Source organism: Acanthochromis polyacanthus, chromosome 12 (genome assembly GCF_021347895.1).
Source record: "Acanthochromis polyacanthus isolate Apoly-LR-REF ecotype Palm Island chromosome 12, KAUST_Apoly_ChrSc, whole genome shotgun sequence".
NCBI lineage: Eukaryota > Metazoa > Chordata > Actinopteri > Pomacentridae > Acanthochromis > Acanthochromis polyacanthus.
The window spans coordinates 14,381,503-14,401,265 of NC_067124.1; the positions used below are offsets into that span (position 1 = coordinate 14,381,503).

General features: G+C 40.6%; 2 protein-coding genes across 4 annotated transcripts in view; one reads left to right on the top strand and one right to left on the bottom strand.

The window, feature by feature from the left end:
• The first annotated feature begins 5,963 nt into the window (after window positions 1-5,963).
• zgc:110410 (uncharacterized protein LOC553618 homolog) lies at window positions 5,964-14,692 on the top strand. Its single transcript, XM_022220720.2, has 11 exons — window positions 5,964-6,421; window positions 7,333-7,481; window positions 7,734-7,908; window positions 8,270-8,348; window positions 8,708-8,761; window positions 9,042-9,132; window positions 9,265-9,302; window positions 9,944-10,031; window positions 11,631-11,720; window positions 13,350-13,397; window positions 14,025-14,692. The coding sequence occupies exons 2-11, from the start codon at window positions 7,377-7,379 to the stop codon at window positions 14,175-14,177; spliced, it is 921 nt and encodes a 306-aa protein (XP_022076412.2). The 5' UTR covers window positions 5,964-6,421; window positions 7,333-7,376; the 3' UTR covers window positions 14,178-14,692.
• Window positions 14,693-14,740: 48 nt separating this feature from the next.
• LOC110970433 (ankyrin repeat and IBR domain-containing protein 1) overlaps window positions 14,741-19,763 on the bottom strand; it is a 38,317-nt gene continuing 33,294 nt past the window's right edge. For all 3 annotated transcript variants that reach the window (XM_022220719.2, XM_022220718.2, XM_051956541.1), the window contains 2 exons: window positions 19,520-19,563; window positions 14,741-18,081 (listed from right to left, as the gene is read on the bottom strand). In XM_022220719.2, the coding sequence (XP_022076411.1) occupies window positions 17,155-18,081; window positions 19,520-19,563 (971 nt within the window). In that variant the 3' untranslated portion in view covers window positions 14,741-17,154. The remainder of the gene's footprint in view (window positions 18,082-19,519; window positions 19,564-19,763) is intronic.

Here is a 19,763-nt window from a genome sequence, read left to right on the forward strand (position 1 = left end):
ATGCCATCGTTTAAAAGTAAAAAAGAGTGAGAGGGGAGTTGGAGAGCAAAAATTGCCAAAAACCTGTAGAATTTGTATGCTCCATACGATGGGACAGACATATTTTGTGTGTGTATTATTCTCTCGTCTAGCACACCTTTCACCTGGGCGAGATTAGGTGCCAAAATTATTGATTTTATAGCCAGATAGATATGATTAATACAGAGTCTACAAAAGGTCACGGTGGGGATTTTTTTTTTCCTGATTACTTTCCGTTCCCTCGCCATAGGTTTTGCATTCCTCCTGGTCTGTATAAACTGTTGGTGTTCTGGTGCAGTCCAATAAGAGAAGCCGACTACAGATACTGAAGTGAGGACAGATGATGTGACACTTTACATGACGCATTTAGTGCTCATTACTCGTTTTAAAAGGCTGAACTCCAACAGTATCCAGCTGCTAGTTGTGAACTCGGTCTCAGCAGCTGTGGCTGGGTGTGATTATTGGTCAAACTTAAGCTGGTTCTGTGTTTCAGTCTATTGTGCCATGAATATGTCCAACTGTTTGAACCTGCACTGCCTTTGTGACCGATATTCTACCAACACACAAACAGGAGTTCAAGAATACAGTTTCAGTTCAGTGCCCACACTCAGCCGCTGCATGTAGTCAGTGTCACACCTATTAAAAATGAAGCCAGAATCGTAACAGCCAAAGCCCAGCCATGGCTGCAGCCACAATCACGCTGACAGCTGTGTCCTCCCAAAGCTGCAGTCATAATCACAGCTTGACTCTGTGCGGTTATTGAGAGAGCTGGTGAACCAGCTCCACTGGTTTTCTCTCTAAATGCAGTAGTGTGGACTTGTGCCTGGGCAGCCACAGCTGAGGATGCACCGACTCTGACTGTGGTCACGACCAGCAGCGATTTACTGTATAATACATGATACTGTGCTAAAATACAGCTCAGCGTTTCACTCTGGGTTACAAGTAATGTTATTGGAACATAATGCAAAAGTTATTGGTGAGGTACCAAAAAAAATCATCCAGTGACCTTTTGAAAGCATTTTTTTAGATGAACTATAATGTAGCATGAAACTATAAATAATGTACATTTTCCACTTAAAACTGAAGTTGTCTTCTTCAGCACTTGGTTTGATCTCTGATACAATGACAGTTTTGTTCTTGCAGGTGCACAAGCAAACAGGATTGTAATTTTTAGTGTGAGGTGGCTTTGCTGCTGTATGTATTAGCTGCTGGGTTAAAGATAAAGATTAAAATGACCTGAGTGATGATTTTCAGACCAGCTAGCCAGCATGGCAGAGGCACTGAAATGACCACAGGCCCCTGGCGTCATCGGCTTGATTGATTTAGCTTCACCGGCCTTTTCAAGCCAGTAGAACATAATTTTAAACAGCCTAGCTAGACCAGAGTCGTGCTCCAAAAAGAACTTGTGCCAGTAAACCCAGCAACCAGCACTCTGCAGCAGAGGTGTTTGCTCTGGTTTAAAAAAACTGTTTATTTAATTACCACTGACCCAGGGAAGATTAGTGCGACCTTAGTTTCGCATCATTGGACCTCCCTCCACAACTCTGAGCCAGCACCAGAGAGAATAAACAAATAGGTAGAAATAATTGCAATAACTGAAAGTAAAAATAAAAGAGAACAAATGTTATCAGAGCCCTTAAAGGCAAATATCACCACTTGGCAGCCATTTTGGCATTCATTTCAGGTCAACAAGACCAGTCTTCTCTTTGTATGGATGGAAAAAGAGCCACAAGTGCAATTTCAATGACCCCTGAGTTATACATTACTGCTCAAAAGTTTGGGGTCACCCAGACAATTTCATGTTTTCCATGAAAACTCTCAGTTCTATTCATGTTCTAATATAATTGCACAAGAATTTTTTAGTTAGTCTTTGAACACCATTAGCTAACACAATGCAGCATTAGAACACAGGAGTGATGGTTGCTGGAAATGTTCCTCTGTACCTCTATGGAGATATTCCATTAAAAATCAGCCGTTTCCAGCTAGAATAGTCATTTACCACATTAACAATGTCTGGACTGTATTTCTGATTAATTTTGTTATCTTCACTGAAAAAACTGGTTTTCTTTCAAAAATATGGACATTTCTGAGTGACCTCAAACTTTTGAATGGTAGTGTAAATAACTACATGTATGGAATCAGCATTCAAATGATCATAAAAATGCTTTAAATGTTTGGTGACTTTGCCATGAGAGTGAGATCTTAAGCCATTTTCCCCCACAGGTCATTCTTCTACTTTTGCATAAGTGAGGAAATAGAATATTGTCCATTTGCATTCTTCATATACATTTTTACATGCTACAACTTTGGCATGTCATGCTAGAGCGCCTATAACAACAGATGATGTCAGAACGAATGATTGACTGATTCACGATGTCAGCTCATGCATTGAGCAACATGCAAGAAAACGTTTCACCTTGAAAGTCGCTGCAAGTTGCCTTAAAGCGGCTCATTGAATGAATTTTATTTATTAGTCTATACAATAGCGAGAAAAGATGAAAAGGCAGCTAAAACAGCTAAAAATGTAATAATAAACGCCATAAGAATCTCATTTATCGTTATGAATTAGATAAATTAGTTCTTTAATGTTTGAGCCACAAGTTGGTTGTAACACAGTTATTTGCAAAAATGTGTTAATGAGGGTATTTGCTTGAAGTCTGCGATATAAAAATAATGACGAATAACAAGACATTGAGACAATATGAACTTAAACACTGAGATGAGAGTATTAACTTGTTCTTTGTTGATTTGTGAAGTCAGTTTACGGTGGTGTCAGTTATAGTTGACTAATGTATGCACATTTGTCACCATGGGAACAGTGGTTACATAATACTAGAAATTTTATTTGTCTCCATACAGGTGTGGACCAGATGTGTTTCAATACTTAAATAGCACTACACCCCTGGTTTCTGTTCAGAGCGGTGAGTCTCTCTGTAGAACATCTCCGGTGTTATGCAAGTAAGGTGTTGCTTTGGTCATTTCAAAGGAAACTCATTTCAACATTTTCATATAATTTTATTCTCCACAGTTTGTGCTTGTGTATTTTGTTCCATTTGCCGTGTTAGATGTCCCATTGTGATGTGATTATTTTAAACTGAATCTGTGAATTTGTTCATTTCACAGACTCCAAACAATGTTGGAGTAGAGCTCTTAATTTCCCTTTAACGTGGTTATTTTGAAGACGTTTTGTTACAGCAGCACAGATGGGACATAACTTCATTATCGCAAGCCGTTTCAGTGGATGTAGTTTAGGTATGTCTGCGGCGTAGTTGATGATAATTAAGTTTCTCGTTGAATATGTTTGGACAGAAGTTTCTTCGAGATTCTTTATAAATCAGTAATGGGCTGCTCTCTGTAGAAGTGGCTAATGTAAACTCTGACTCTAAAAAGGATAAATTCATCTGCAGTTTTATGCTCTCTGCTACAGCAGTGAAATATATTAAATCAACAATGGATAACAGTCATTTATTCAATAAATTATGTCCATTGAGTTAGTCTGACTGCAGCTGTGCCTTTTGTATCGCACTCATTTGGTTAACAAGATAATACAAGTCCTTCTAAAAACCAAGCCAGTGCTGATTTGGTCCTCGAAGTCTGTCAAAATGTTGTGAAGACGGTTCATTTTGCTGAAATAATATTTCTTATTTGACAGAGCTGCACTCGCTGATGTTGTAAAATCCAGCACAGTTCATGGCGTCTCATTATTTACAGTAACACATGCAGTCCCACTGTGTGCTGTGAGTCATTGTAGAACTTTCCCATCAGCCATACATCCTGGTGAAATTCTACATTACCAGCTTCTGGAGGGTTGTAAATTAGAAATGAAGAGGCATCTGGTGGCGCAGATCCCCGGACCGGTGCTGGGGCTCTCTGAGGCCACACAAACCACTATTTCAATTCTCCAAATAAATCCTTCTGTGTCCAGACCGGCCGGGAAGCAATAATTCACAACTGCGTGCAGTGGAAAGAGAGACTCACATGATGGCTACATCTCTCCTTCTCCAGTGACACCAGAACACTCCCCTCTGTGGTCTTCAGTCCCAAAAGCCCGAAAGAGCATCGTAGCAGTCTGACAAAACAGAGCTGTCACTATCTGTCTGCATCGAGACAGAGAACAGACTCAAACTATGTCTGTATTCCTTCCTGCCTTTTCTTTCTCCCTTCCTGTTTATTTTCCTTTGTCCTTTCTGTCTATATATCTGATAAACAAATACATGGATAGATAGAAACCCTGCAATTGTTCCTTTTCCTCTTTAATTTTTAGTTATCTTTTTATGATGTTGCACGTCACTTTTTTCAATAAGGAATGCTGAATTCATGAAGCATTCAGCCTAAAATACAATTAATGTAGCCACAGTAAGTCTGCAATTATTTTCACATTAAAAAACATCAACTTTTTTGTGTTTTTTCTAATGAAAGATGTCAGTCTGATAGGATAACAAACAGTCTAATAATCTTTAATGTGTAAAGTTCCCCCTTTGAAAGAAATGCAACTATGAAACCTTCAACAAATCACAGAGATGGATGGATAGGTAGGTAGACAGGTAGATAGGAAGATAGGTGGGTGGATGGGTAGGTGGATAGATGGATGGAGAGATCTCCTACTTACTTCCACCTCCATTCCTCTCGTCTTTCGCCTTTCTTTGTGGACACACTTTCTGCTCTGCACACATTCTGCTCCATGTTGCTCCAGCCTCATGTGTTGCTCCTGTTTGGACAGCACTGAGGCAATCAGATCTGTGTTAAATGCGGCCTCACGCTGGGCTCCACACTGATTGGTGTGTCAATACAGGCTGGATTTCAACTGCCTGCTCAAATGTGACTTTGTTTGTTGTGCCGCCCATTCAAATCCGACGGAGATCTGATGAATAGGTGAGAGCAAGCTCATCAGATTTGAGCAGGCAGTGTAAACCGAGCCTGTGTTGACTGACACACCAATCGGCGGAGAGCAGAATGAGAATCTGTGTTTGTTGCAGAAAAGCTGTCGGTGCCTTCAGATATGACGTCCGTGCTGCTAAATCTTTATTTTGTTCTTGTTTGGAGTTATTCTTTATTTATTGCTGTCTAAACAGGAAGGAGCAATGTTCTCTCTTGTTTTTTAGCATCGCTTTGAAGGGAACAAGAAGATCACATGTAGGTGAAAGAAATGAAGGATTTGATCCAGCAGTTAAAATGAAGAGGCTCTCTGGAGGATTGGATGCTGCTGGGTGGGTGGGTGGGGAGGGAGGGAGGCGGTAGGGGGAGAAGAGTCACAACCAAATCACTGCAATTAGCACAAGAAGCACAGGAGACTAGTGCCCCCCAGTGTTAGCTTCACGTATAAATAGATTCCGCATGCTGCTGTGAAATGTCTGGATGAAACATTCACCTAAACCTCTTTTGCAATGTTCACTGATTTTATATTTTTTGGTACCATTATCCTCAGAAGCCACACTTTTAATTCCATGTGTCTTCTGCTCTTTATTTTCCTTCAGGATCAAACCACAGACAGAGCAGCTGAGTGTCTGTGCATAAAGCTGCCGCTGTGTTGGATTCTTTTTGCTGAAATGCCATTTAGAGGTAAAGTATCTAACCATTATGCATGAGACCACTATAAATATCACATTAGAACACATTATGTCTTGTGTAATCAAATGTAATCAAGACTAAGAAGTGGAAATGATGATGTACTTGAGCTGTGCTTTTTTCCTCTTAAATGGATTCATCCTGGACTGCTTTCTGATTCATGGATGAAGTCTTCAATATAAACCTTTCAGTGGCAATTCTCCATGGAGAAGCACTAAGACTGTATTGACCTACATTACTTCATGCATTTTTGGCATACGGTCTTCATGTCTTTAGCTATTCTTCCTCAGTCTTACTCAGTAGCAATAATCCCTTTGTATAGACTGGATTGATGGCAAACATACATCATTCATCGGTGTCTTTGTCACTGGATGGTTTCTTTAGCTTCCTGCTGTCAATGTGTAACCAAAGTGAACCAGAGAGGCCGTGTGACTCGCAGGATTTCACAGTCTGCCATTGTGCTGCACTTCCCTATTTTGTACAGTACCAGATGAAATGTTCCAGGCTGATCTCATGCAGCACTCTAATGACGTATCATTATAGGAAATTGAAGTTCATCAACGACCAGTGTTAATTCCATCTAAATGCCAGCATTCAGGTGAAAGAAAACAGGTAAAGACACGATTTGCTCTGACGACATGCCAGCATGGTTGGTTTGATGACATTTTCACTCCTTCATCTGAATGTCCCGTTGAGCCTAATGAGGGATACATCCTCTCCCCCTGGAGCTAAAGTCCTGCCTCTGTGAAGCAGCTGATAGCAGCTGGACTTTGGCCTGAAAGGGAACCAGCACAACAAGGAAAAGCAGCAGAGCAGATTCCTGACCGTCACCACAGAGGTAAGACACATTATAATGGATCTGGGCTGTAATTCATTGATTTATGTGAAGAGACCTGAGTCAAACAGCAGTTGATCACTGTTTAAAGACTGGAAAAACACAACCGAGGCTCTTCAAAGTAATTCTTTCACCATATCTTGGCATAAATGCTCAAACCTTCTCTGCTTTGTAACTGAACGGAAACAAACTCCCCTTAATGTTGTCGAAAATCTTTATTTTGTCAATCACAGCTTTTAATTTGGGGCGTTTAGTTGAGGAAGCTGATGAATTAAAGTCAAAGCTTGATATCATGCTAGTATTAAATGATACGTCAGATGAGTGCAGAGGTCATTGCTAATTACTGATATTACAGGAAGGGAACATTGTTATTCATTAAGCCGTGGAATGGATGGATGATTCAGTGTTCATGTTTCTGTTGTATGTACCAGCTTCTTATCTACAGTCAGGACATCATGGCTGCACTCAAGTTTTATATCATGCAGCACTAATCATTGTGTGGCTAATTATGACTTCATTTATTCCATGATTAATGCAGGGCGTGGACATTAAAGGGAATGAGTTACTTTTATCTATTCGCTACATATAAAATAGGATCCCTGAGTTTATTGTCGGCCTGCCCTTCTTGATAGCTGAGTTTCCTCTGAGATCAATTAACTACAATCTATTTAGCCATTAAATATACATACAGCTCTATTAAATTGAGGTTTAAGGCCATAATTATGGATGTTAGTCATGGTTGGCTCTGTGTTTGTGTGATGCATCATTTTGTAATTACCCATTTATTTGTTCCACATTGACATTGCCCCATTTGGCAGTTCAGCATCACTGATGAAGCCGCTGTCACTATCCAGAAGGATGCTTTTGTGTCCCAGCCATGACCTCAACATGTCTCGTATTTCTCCTCTTGGCAGTTTTGTGTCTCAGTTGATGAAAATATTTGCTAACGTCTGGGGGAATGGACCAGAGCAATGGGAGCAGTAACAGTGAAGATCTACCTCGACCTCCTCCGTACAGCCCTCAGGAGTATGGACAGACGCCATACGCAGGGATGAGCTATGAGGTCGGTCGCAATGTTAAGACATTTTTGTTAGAAATTTAAATGAGGAAGTCAGTTAAAATCGTCCAAATTCCAACTATAGTCGAGCCTTTGATCAGTGGATCATCATAAAACCTGAACACACATTTAATTACACATGGATGATTCAATTCATTTCACTTCAAAAGAAATATTAAAACCACTATTCATGCTATTTTATGGTTTTGTTCTAAAGTAGTGTCCCGTAGTTTGAATTCCTGTGTTTGAATGACTCAGGTGGGGAAGGGCAACGTTGCCGTGGTCTCCCATCCTGATCCCTATCAGAGCATGGTCCATCCTGTGGGCCCAGCAGCACCACCAGCACCAAACTTCCTGCAGTACGGTGACGCTCCACCCGTGTACTCTGCCGACCAGCAGGAAAGCGCCTTCAGTGATGCTGCCATACGAAGAGGTGAGGGCGAATAAACAGAGAAGCAGAAGGCGAGAGGAGATTTGTTTGCGTGGTCAGGGCTGATAAACAATATTTACTCCCTCATTTGCTTTGCAGTGTTTTCTTGAAATTGATTTGGAATTGAAAATTGTTCCCTGATCTCTGCTGTACCCCGACTCGGCTCTCCCTCTCCTCCCACGCAACACAAATCGTTTTAAATGAGGGAATAAAATGCAGGTTTGGTGGAAACAGCCGCTTGGAAACAGCCCGACCTCTCCGTCTGCTTCACTCGGACAGATTTTTGTTGTTGTTGTCTGCCTCTCTCCTGTCTGTGTATCTGTCTTGCCTCACTATGTGTATGGGTCTTTTTTTTCCCACTCAGGTTTTATTAGGAAAGTCTACTTGACCTTGTTGATTCAGCTGCTGTTGACTGTCGGGATCATCTGCGCTTTTCTTTACTGGTGAGGCTCCATTATACAATTGAATTCTTTCCAAAAAAAAGAGATGAGTCCATTTCAGGCACCTGTGCATCTGTCCACCTGCAGTGTAGTCTGTCACACGTCTGAAACCAGGACATGCCTGCCACAGAATATTTTTGCTTGCAGGAGTTTGAAAGTTCCCCGTGTTTCAGATAATGGATGTGGTAGAGGGCCGCTACAGTAATTTCTTTTCATAAATTGTATTCAGCTCCCATGTGCACAATGCTCTGCCCTCTGTTAATATTTAATAAAATCATTTTATTGCTCCTATCAAATAAATGGAGGCTCTATTAAACACTCCCATCTCTCTCTCTCTCTGTCTTTTTCCTATCAAATAACAGGGAAGAGCTCAGGGAATGGGTCAGCGACAACTACTGGTTCACCTACTGCATGTTGTAAGTTTTTTTTCCCCCAGTTAGATTGTTTATTTGCAACAAACTTGAACCAATTAGACCATCTACCGATTTTCCTGTTTGGTAAATAAAGAAGTCGACGTGAAAATCCGTGGATGTTATTCACAACCTGCCACCCCAATCTGAGTCCAAGAAAGTGCCAGCGACACTGTACATAAATAATGCACTCAGTGGGTTCATATATCGAACACAATGCTTCTTTTTCTGTTTATGGGCTGTTTATTTGATATTTACGATACACTCTATATTCTCTGAAAAACAGGGGGCTGGTGCTGGTCTTCATTGTGGCCTTTTCCTGCTGTGACAACCTCCGTCGTCAAGTACCCCTCAATTTTATTGCCCTGGGCCTGTTTGTGAGTAGAGGCAGCACCAGCCAGGCATCAAATTAAACCGCCACCACACCTGCTCTATTCCACAGTTTTTTTGGTCATGTATTTACTTTCCATTTGTCTCTCCTTTCCCCTTTCTCTCCCTCCCTATCTCAGACTATCGTAGAAGGCATGATGCTTGGATCTATGTCAGTGTGAGTGTTTCCAAGGATCAGTCCCCACCTGATGCCGACTCATTTACACAATAATAATCCTATTTGATCATATCAGAAGCCAGCAAAGAAGCCATCAAACTAGATAAGATGTAATCATTGCTGGTTTACCAAACTGAAAGGCATAAGGAATCATATTTTCTAGGTTTTCAGGTGCAGATAAATCTAAAACATGACACAGTTTAAAACCAATTCGTCTGTACTGGTGCCTGTGCAAACACAAGTTGCCCTTTTATTTTCTTTTAGTCTCTGAGACGTTTCTTTTTCAGCAGCATGTCACACTGTCAGAAAAGGCATCAGCCTCACAATCAATAATACATTCAAATTACCATATTTATAGGATATTGCTGTAACTGAAGCTGTAACTGATAGAAAACGAACATGGGCGATACATTATGCAGTGCACGTCCAGCGGGGGTCTCTGCCATCGCTCTAGCTGAGACACATGATACAGACTGTTCAATGAAAAAAATGCCACATTTCTTATAAGAAAGTAATGTTCCCCTTTTAGGATGGAGCAGAACCCCACTGTTCCTGTATCCTGCTCTACCTTCTGACTGGTTAGACATGATCCTATGTGGTGTCTTTCCCTTTGCACAGCTGTTTGGTGTTTCTGCCTGCAGGTTATTTGAAGCTGAAGCAGTTCTGTGGGCCGTGGGGGCGACAGCGCTGGTGTCCTTCTCCTTGAGTTTGTTTGCCATGCAGTCAAAGGTAAGATGCGTCACACACTCTGAGCTCAGTTTGCAGTGCACCCAAAAGTGAAATTTCATAAACTGCCGGGGACTTAGCTATGCAGTCGGCGGTAAATGTCCATACACTGATCTGTGTTTCCTGTGCAGTCAAAGGGAACGTGCTAAGCTGAGCAGTTGGAAGACCTTTTTTTAATGTTTTTTTTTTTCATGCAGCGTTTGCTATATGCACCGGCAAAGGTTTAAACCGCTGATGGATTTGCTGTCCAGGCAAAACTATGATTGCTGCTGAGATCAGTGTATTTGTCAGTCAAGTTAATTCCTTGTGTCCAGTGGTGAGTCAGAGTTAAACCTCTGTCTGAGCTGTTTACATGCTGTCTGAGGCCCTTACCTTCAGAGATCATAAGAGGTCTCGAGTTTTTGTTGTTTGTTGAGTCACCCCTCTTCCTTTTAATCTGTCTCCTTTTACAGTTAACTAAATAAACCAACATGTTGTGCAGTTATTCTTCTATAGGGCCCTTTCAGAGATGCATGCTCCGTCTCATATTGGAAATTTATTATCTGTACATATTATTTGTATTTGAAGAAAATACAATCTAAAGTCTAAGCTAAAACTTACACAGAGATGTCACTTGGTTTGTACAATCCAGCTTCTGCTTGTGTGCGCGACATTTAAAAGTTTTATTGCACGTTGCCGTGTTTTATTAGGCAGAGCCAGTTTGCACAAGACCTTTTGAGAATCACTTCCCTGAAAGTTTGATGTGCTGCTTCAATAAGTGGCTCATATTCAGAAGAAAAGTAATCACACAGCCAGCGGTACAAAAACAGGCGGGTGAAATAGATGTCGGATGCATTCAGATTTCATTCTGAGTCCCTTTTAATTGCTTCTAAATGCAGTTTGACATTTCACACATTTTGTCAGTTGATGTAGCTGAAGGAGACATTTGTTCTGTCTGAAAGCAAGCAGGTGTATCTGGCCTTAAATGTTGTTTATTAATCTATAGCAGGCAGTCATTTGAGTCATTTAAGCCTCAGGTTGAAATATATAGAGGGAAATACTGTGCCGTAAAAGTGCCCAAACCCTCTGCTAATAATATACTTTTATTAGCTGAGCGAGCTGCCACCACATCAAGCACTTTGAGTTTATTTTTTATGACTTCACGTTCGTCTTCATCACTTCCAGCACCTCTTGCTCTGCAGTTCACAGTCTGCGCAGAGCTTCTTGATCTCTGCCACTGTGATAAAAATGTCATAGAGACCACCTCGCATGTTCTGCTCATAGCTTCCCCAGGTGATCAGTGTTAGTGATTCTCTTGTAGTAGCTGCCATCTTTTCTGTCAATCTGAAAAGGGCAAGTAAGTTAAAAGGCCACTTCCACTCTCCTGCTCTGTGCACGTGTGGCGGCATGTTATATCTGGAATTGTTAGGATTTCCCTGTGCCTTCAAATCGAGTACGTCTCTCTTGTTTTGAAATCTGCAGCACCTCACAAGCACAGCTGCAGTGCAGACGACCTTGAGCGCTCCTTGCTTTTATGGGAATGCATGAGTGTAAATGTTGTCTACAGTTTTCTGTTTAAGAGGCTCGCCACATTCACTCCCTCTCTCTCCTCTTTTCCACCAGTGGGACTTCACCACAGCAAGTGGGAGCTTGTGGGTGTTTGGCTGGACCCTCTTGTCATTTGCATTGCTTTGTGCGATCCTCCGATCACAGGTAAATCAAGGACCTGCTTTGTTTACGCATCTGTTTTCAATGCGGACATGTTTGAAGTGATTTGCAGCATTTAGAGGCAGACAGTACATACAGCCTCGTGGCTTTTATCCCCACAATGTACCGGCATTGACCTGTGTGCTCAGCAGACTATAAAGAAGAAGAGAATGCACTCTTAGGGCTCTCAGAAGTGATCTCATTCTGATGCATTTGAATGTACACTGCTGTTTGCTGTGACAGCTGGTCCTGTTCTAGGCTTATAAGCAGCCTGCAGGTCTTTACAGAAGTTTGCATTTTGTCAATTTTAAAGTGCACTTTTTTTTATTTTTACAGGAGACAAATGGGGTGGAACTGCTTTCTTAAAACATATTGTGTCCACACTTTTCCATCATCATATATACTGTGTAGAACAACTAGAATGGGAAAAGAGCTTATACTATCCACATGCACTGAAAAATGCCCCTCTCAAAACAAGAAACAAAAACCTATTTCAAGAAACTTTTACCTTGAAATAAGTGAAAAAAATCTGCCAATAGAGCAAGTGAAAAATGGCTTGGTAAGATTTCTTGAAATAAGATATGATATTTAGAATACTGAGATCTTAAAATTAGCTGGGAAAACTTATTTTAAGCTCTATTTTACCAGGATCGTCAAGCTTAGGTGTCTTAAAATAAGCCAGATATGCTAAAAAAAAAAAAAGCAGCTTTTCACTCAAAAATAGATTTTTGCTTTTCATGGAACCTCCTAATTTGAGACGTATTAACCCTCCTGTTTTTTCATTTATTGGCAAAAAGTATACAATACAAAAAGTATTGTTTCCTTGTCTGAAAAAAATCCAAAAAATCAGCAAAAAACCCCCCAAATTTCTGAAAATTTGCAAAAACTTCAGGAACAAAACTCCAATAATTCCTTCAAAGTTTCCCTTAAAAGTTTTATTTTAAAAAATCCTCCAAATTTAGCAAGAAATTTCTTGTAAATATTTTTTAAAAATGAGTAAAAATCTTCCAAAAAATATCTAAAAAAAACCTAAAGTGATTACATTTAAATCAGTCTAATATTGTGGTAGATTTTTTTTTTTTGTGAATTTTCTTAAGAATCATTTTTAACATTTCTTTTTTCCACCAAAAAATGTTCAAAGATTTCCCAAAAAATGTTGAAAATATGGACATCCGAATTTCCACTTCAAAATATATTTTTTTCCACATTTTCAAACTTTAAAACGGGTTAATTTGACCTGCAGGACGACACGAGGGTTAAACTTTTTTCAAGTTTTCTTGTAAAATTCTACTCAAAACAAGATAATTTCAAGGTTGCTTGACTTAACAAGATATTTAAGATGCATTGTCTCAAAACAAGTCCCTCCATCTGCTGAAATGTCACTTGTTAAGTGAATTTATCTTAAATCGAGTGGGATGAGACATTTTGTCTAAAAAAAAGACAAACTTAGTAAGGTTTTGAGTTTTTGCTGTCATATTCTGGCTGAGTTACTATGTTTGCTGCACACAGCATCGTTTTACTAAGACCATATATAACCTATTTATATGGTAATGTCTATGCATGTTTACAACCATGCTATTACAAATCACTGTAAGGTCATTTGCGTGGCTAAATGCTTCTTTGATTCCTTTACAGTATACTTACATTGCATACGCCTGCCTGGGAACCTTGCTGTTTTCTTTAGTAAGTACACTCAAGCTTTCATGACAGAACCTGCTTTTCCACAAATGTTTGGTTCAAAAACAGACTGAAAATGACCTTTCAACAGGAAAGAATCCATCATCAAAGAAAGCTTAATGTCAAGTGAGTGTATGTGATGTAAGATTTGATCCCAGCGCCGAGCAGCGTGTCGCCGCTGTTTGTCACAGCAGTTAGTGTAAAGAGAGAGAGACTCTGATGTCCTCGTGCCCTTTAATTTCAATTATGCACTGCTTAACAGCGGTGGGCTTCAATTTCACAGCCACCTTTCTACGTGCCTTTGGCATTAACAGCAAATGTTGTGACCCCTCCCGTCAGCTGGTGGAACAAACTGCGGCTGCACACAGAGCTGAGCGGGCTGTCAACAGCAAGTCACAACTTATTTTCAGCTGCATAAGTCTGACTATGCCATAATTTATAGAGCCTGTTTATCTGCACAGAGCCATCTCTCAAAAATAAGAAATACTGGCCGTGTTTTCTCTCGCACCGATTCCTGTAACCGGCTCTTGGTCTCTTTCATCACACACACACACACACACACACATACATGCTAACTTTAGACGTCAGTGTTGGTGGTGTTGAAGCATCTCATCTCTGTCTCTCTCTCTGCAGTACCTGGTGTTTGATACCCAGCTTATCTTGGGGGGGAAACACAGGAAGTATCAAGTCTCTCCAGAGGAGTATATATTTGCTGCGCTCAACCTGTATTTGGACATTGTCTCCATGTTCCTCCTCCTGCTGCAGTTAATTGGCCTCTGCCGCTGACATGGAGGCTCCATGACAGGCCTCCCTAAAGAAACGCTGACACTCTGCCCACACACACAATCCAATTGTTGAGTTTATCATAAATTTAGAGTCATATTGAATGAGGATTCATACATTTTTAACTCTGCATCCATCTACTGTCATATTTAAGTACTCATGCATGTCTGTGTGGTAAGATACAGCTCAAATTTCTGTCATGTATCAGAGGTTTTGTGTTATTATGCACTGCAATATGCTTTGTGCATTTTTCCCCCCATAATTGTTACAGTTGACATGTATTTCTAGCCACAAGTCATTTCATAATGAACGCACTTTGTTTGCTTGCTGTTAATATTGTGCTTAAGCTTGAACTTACATATGAGCCTCTCAGAATCTGATTTAGTATCAAGTTAAAATCATCTCACTCGGCCACTGTTTACAATACATTTTCACATTTGTCCTTTAGTTTAAATGAATCTTCAGGATGCAAAAGCCGTTTCCAATAAAAGTCAGAATCTCTCAGCCTAAGCATTAAACCAGGCCCTGATGTTTTGTTGTTGTTGTTTATGCACAAAACCACAAAGTAAAACTCAACACATAGTTTATTGGCATCACACACCAAACATTTTTTTTTCATACAAAGAGGGAATGTATCAAGTATAGACTATCAAAGTGCAAATAGCATTTCAAGGATTAGTTGCTTTACAATAGAAAATCTCAATGAGTTACAAAATGTTATATGCCGTTTTAAAATAAATCACCTGGACATAAGAGGTGAAATACAAAGAAAGTATGAATTTCATTTAGTACCCATTCCATGCACAGCATACTGTTACACAAAAAGGGCAACATGTTATCTCCTCTGATTAACACACCGACATTAACCAACAGAGTTAGTTCCATTATTAACCACATGGCACTCACAACTTCAAGACACTTCAAAGCAATCACTATCTGTAGATTTAATGTTGCTCTATACATCTGCTAAGGGGTTGAAAGGTCATTTACCTCAGTCAGACATTAGTCTGTACAAAAACCTATTGAAGTCCTAAAGGTGAAACACTTAACAGTGTGTTTTATTTCATACGGGTTATTCACAATCCACTATTTAAATGGATCAGTTTTATTTCAAATAAATACCTACTTTATATTGCAACTTTGCTCCATTTTAGTGTCTTCAGGTAAGATATATATAATACACATACAGTAGGTCAACTCATTCCAAAGTCAATACAGTGATTTTAGTTTCGAAGGCAAGAAGCCTTACGCACAAAAACCAGAGGGGGAAAAAACACTTCTTCAAAATATTTGGGAACCAGATTTGAAAGTGAGACATTAAAGTTAGAATCCTATTTCACCAAATCATATAAAAATCAGTGTTAACATATCACTACTAGAACCAACAAAAGCCTCATGCTACAAATATTTTGATGAAAAAAAACTCAAGAGCTCATGTCAGCACACTATAAATGTTATACGAGAGAAACAACTTTAAGGTAACAGGTGTTTTTGTTTTGTTTACACTGCAGATCCTGTGTAATTAGCACTCAGAAAAATACGTGAAAAAGAACTGAATAATGGTGATTGACACAAAGGCACTGAATCTCTAACTGCGTAGAGAACCGTTTCAAAGACATGGACTCCCCATGTGGTTGAGATGCTTTTCACATTCATGAGTTCTCCGTGCATCACCCTGCAGTCCAGGATATCTGCAGAGATCTAAGAAGGCTTTGCTCGTTATTACACTAAAACTGAACCCAGAGATAAATTACAGTGACGTGGGCTTGATTAATTAATTCACCCACGTCTCAGTGTGATTGCTTGATTATCTCTTTCACTGGCCTTCCCTGTAGTATATAAACAAGAGAACCCACTATCTACTCTATCCGTCACTCCACACTTGGCTGCAGCACTCAAACATTAATTTAAGACGAGCTACAATGGAATTCAGAAATGCTGTCACAAAGGTGTGAACTGAATCAGTCTGAGCAGCCCCTCAGGGTCTGTCAGTGTTTTGTTGTTTTTGAAGCTCTAAGAGACACTTTCTATTCAAAGTGTGTTAGGACTGAGGCTTTGAGATGAATATCCATTGTCAAGTCCATTTAGAAATGTTTTCGAGCAGGCCACCTACTTTTCAGTTAAACAATCCTTTTTTGTGTGTTTTTTTAATGTGGATGCTTCACATACTAAAGTACACAACCATTATGGTTTTTATTAAACTACAGTTTTACACAGCACACTACAGCTTTTAACCAGTGAGGTTTGAAAATATCACCCAGCTGCAATCTCAAATAAAAATATGGCTCGACACTTTCACATATAAGTTCAGCTGAGTCGTTGAGATTGTAATAAGCAGGCACAATTTGCTTTGAAGAATCCACTTGGTGACTGCAAACTGTGCTTTTGCTAGTCAGTGTTTGGCACCTATAAAGTAGGCAGATATGAACAGGAGTGAGAACTACCTCTCAGCCAGTATCTGACAGATTGAATACTGGAGCAAAACTATTTATCTGCTCAATCTCCCTCAAACCGCATCCAGACTGATACAGTAGGCTTTTACTCCAGTGGAAACAAAATGAACAGTTGCTAGGCTACAGTTCCTAAATCTCCAATCTCCCCTAAAGTTGATTTCAGAAAAAAAACACTACTTATTTGTATTTTCATCAGCACAGAAACCTTTTAGGAGCCACTTCCTTCAAAATGGTAATTGAATGTGATCTCTTAGGTTAGTGTTTTCTGTGCAGGAGGGCTGGTTGTGTGGGGCAGTGGGCTGACAATACAGTAGATACAGGAAACAAATTGGACTGTATTGTTAGGTTAAGTACCTGCACACAATTTAAGAGCCTACTTCTCTTCCCTCTTTAGAGCTGAGTATGACTGACACATTCTCTATTCTCTATACATTCCACCTGCTACTTCGCATATTTCTCAACTCTTTGCAACCTATAGTGGTTTTTGGCTTTCTGTAAAAGCTCCTTCCAAATCTCAGCCAGTCAGATCATACCAAGTGCACTTGTTCTTCCCACTCAGAGGAGCTGGTGCTGGGCAGCTGGTCGGACACAGAGTCACAGAGTGGGCTGTCGACATGGCAGACCTTTGAGCCTCTGCGGTCGGCGTGGTCTCCACTCGCGTCAAGGGTTGCCATGTAAGGTAGCGGCATGGTGTCCAGCCCTACTAGATCTAACTGAGTCGGCCTCTCAGCCACAGAGCACTCCTTCTCCTCCATGTCACTCAGTCTCTGAGAGCAGAAACCCACGTCTGCCATCACCTCCTGAGGCTTCCTGCTTTCGGGGAGGACGACGATCCCACTTCTGTCGTCATCTTGCAGGCAGCCTCCTCCTGCATGGAGTGCACCCAGGCTTGAGTCGGTGTCAGAGGAGGTCGGGGGCACCAGGGTGATGCCTTGAGGATTCATGTCATGGAACCAAGCCATGATATTGCCCAGCAGGTTAGCATTTGCTGCCAATGCAGAGGATGAGGATGGGTCATGGCTGCCACACGTGGTGGAGTCTGTTGTGTCAGTAGAAGAAGAGAAGAGGCCTGTGGAGGAGTTACTGCCACCTGGAGCCACTGGTATGGGCACAGAGGCCCCATACGCCCGGTGATGACTGTCACAGTGCTGTACAGAAATGGAAACACCAGTCGCAGCAGAGTACTGGCTGCTGAGGTTGATGTTGCCAAGTCTGGCCAAGTTATCTCCCAGCTCCAGCAGTTCTGAGCTGCTTAGAGAAGCTCTGGGGAGGACCTCAACACCTGGACCGCTCTGCTCAAGCCTTGAAGGAAGGGAGGTGCCAATTGCACCGAGTGAGGCTTCGTTGGCAAGAATCTCATGATGAGACCCACTCCCTGCCATCCCTGAGTCCTGGAGTGACAGCTGAATAGCCAGTAGGATGTTAGGGTCATCATCATCCAAGGAACCAAGACCCTGCAAGAACAGGAAACACAGTGTCAGCAACACATGCCAAACCACCATCACAGTTTTCAGAATCACAGTCTAACCGGCACCACCTATTGGCGAAGACAGTAAAAGCAGCAGCAGCAGGTTGGAGCTGCAGACGAGGACAAGACAAGGAAAACAAGAGCTGCTGTAGTTTTGACATTTTGACACAAACTTGGGAGCAATTTCTAAGCCATGCTTTGCTCTTTATTGTGTTTTTGACGTTTTACATTTTAAAATCTCACCAATGGTAAAGGATTGTGATATTGGATTTTTTGTTAACAAGTCCCACAAAATAACAGTGATTTAGCCCGTCTCTCAGGATCTCCTATCCGGTGTGTAACTGTCCACCCCAAACCCATTATAAGGAAAAATAAATGCTGAGAGAGCTAGGCACTATAGTTTTTGGGAAATGTCACTCACACCAGAGTAAATTGTTTATTTTAGGGCATATTTTCAGTTGTGGATTTGGTATGCTAGTAAGTATGAATGGCATATGGACGATGTGTGTGGGACTCACTTCAAGAACCCTTCAGAAAGAAACATGCTCACCTGTACAACAGTGTGCCGTACTGATTAGTTTGAATAGTTTTGGATAGCAATATAAATCTATATATCTAAAACATGAGATTTATTCAATTTATTTATTTTACCCATCGGAAATTGCAACTGATGATGACGATGTCTAATTATGCCAACTGATATCACAGATGAGACCATACTTCTTATTCATTGATATTTGTAGTGCTGTTTCAGGTACTGTCCCCATTTTAAACTAGAAAAGCACTCAGAGAGTGCAGACCTCCACCAAGGATAGAGCGGAAAACAGGAAACCCATGCAGTAAAGGATCATGAGCTGGAATCAAACCTGCATCTCTGACACAGTTCTGTTTACAAATCACCTTCTTAACCAGTTGAGCTATCTGGACACCTTGTTCCAATTTGTTGGACGACATACTAACCTATGATGTTTTTGTCATATTTTGGACCACATACTAAACCACATACTAAATATAAAAATTCAAAGTGATCCAGAATCCAGGATCCTTTCCAGATTGCCACCAAAATTAAATCAGCTCTTCCTCTGACCATAGTCTACATCCCCTGAAAATTTCATCTGAATCTGCCCAGGCGTTTTTGAGTTATCTTGCTAACAGACAGACACATAAACGCCGGGTGTCACATAACCTCCTTGGCGGAGGTAACCATCTGTCTGATTCTGGCTTCAGTCTTATCTTTTATACAATTAACTGGGTGCAATTTTACAGTAGAAATAACTGCATTATAATAAAAAAAAACTGAAACAAGAAAAAACTTTTCAGAAATTATTTCAACAAAATGAATGCTGTGCTTATTTCACACTGTCTGAAAACTTTTAAAGGCAGAGATTCTTAACCTAAGATGAAAAAAGAAACTGTGCACTCACCATCAGAGGACCTTGTCTACGCCCACCTCCGACATCCTGCGTGTCTTTGTAGAAAAATGAATATTCATTAAACTAAATCTTTACAGTAACACAGAAATAGCTCATTAATTTATTGCTAATTATCACATTTAGCAAAATCATCTTCACTTTGGTGAACACTGCAAAATGATCAAGTAACAGCAACCTGACAGGATGCACATTCAGCATCCTCTCAGGAAATTCACAGATCAGTATCCTCATCCGA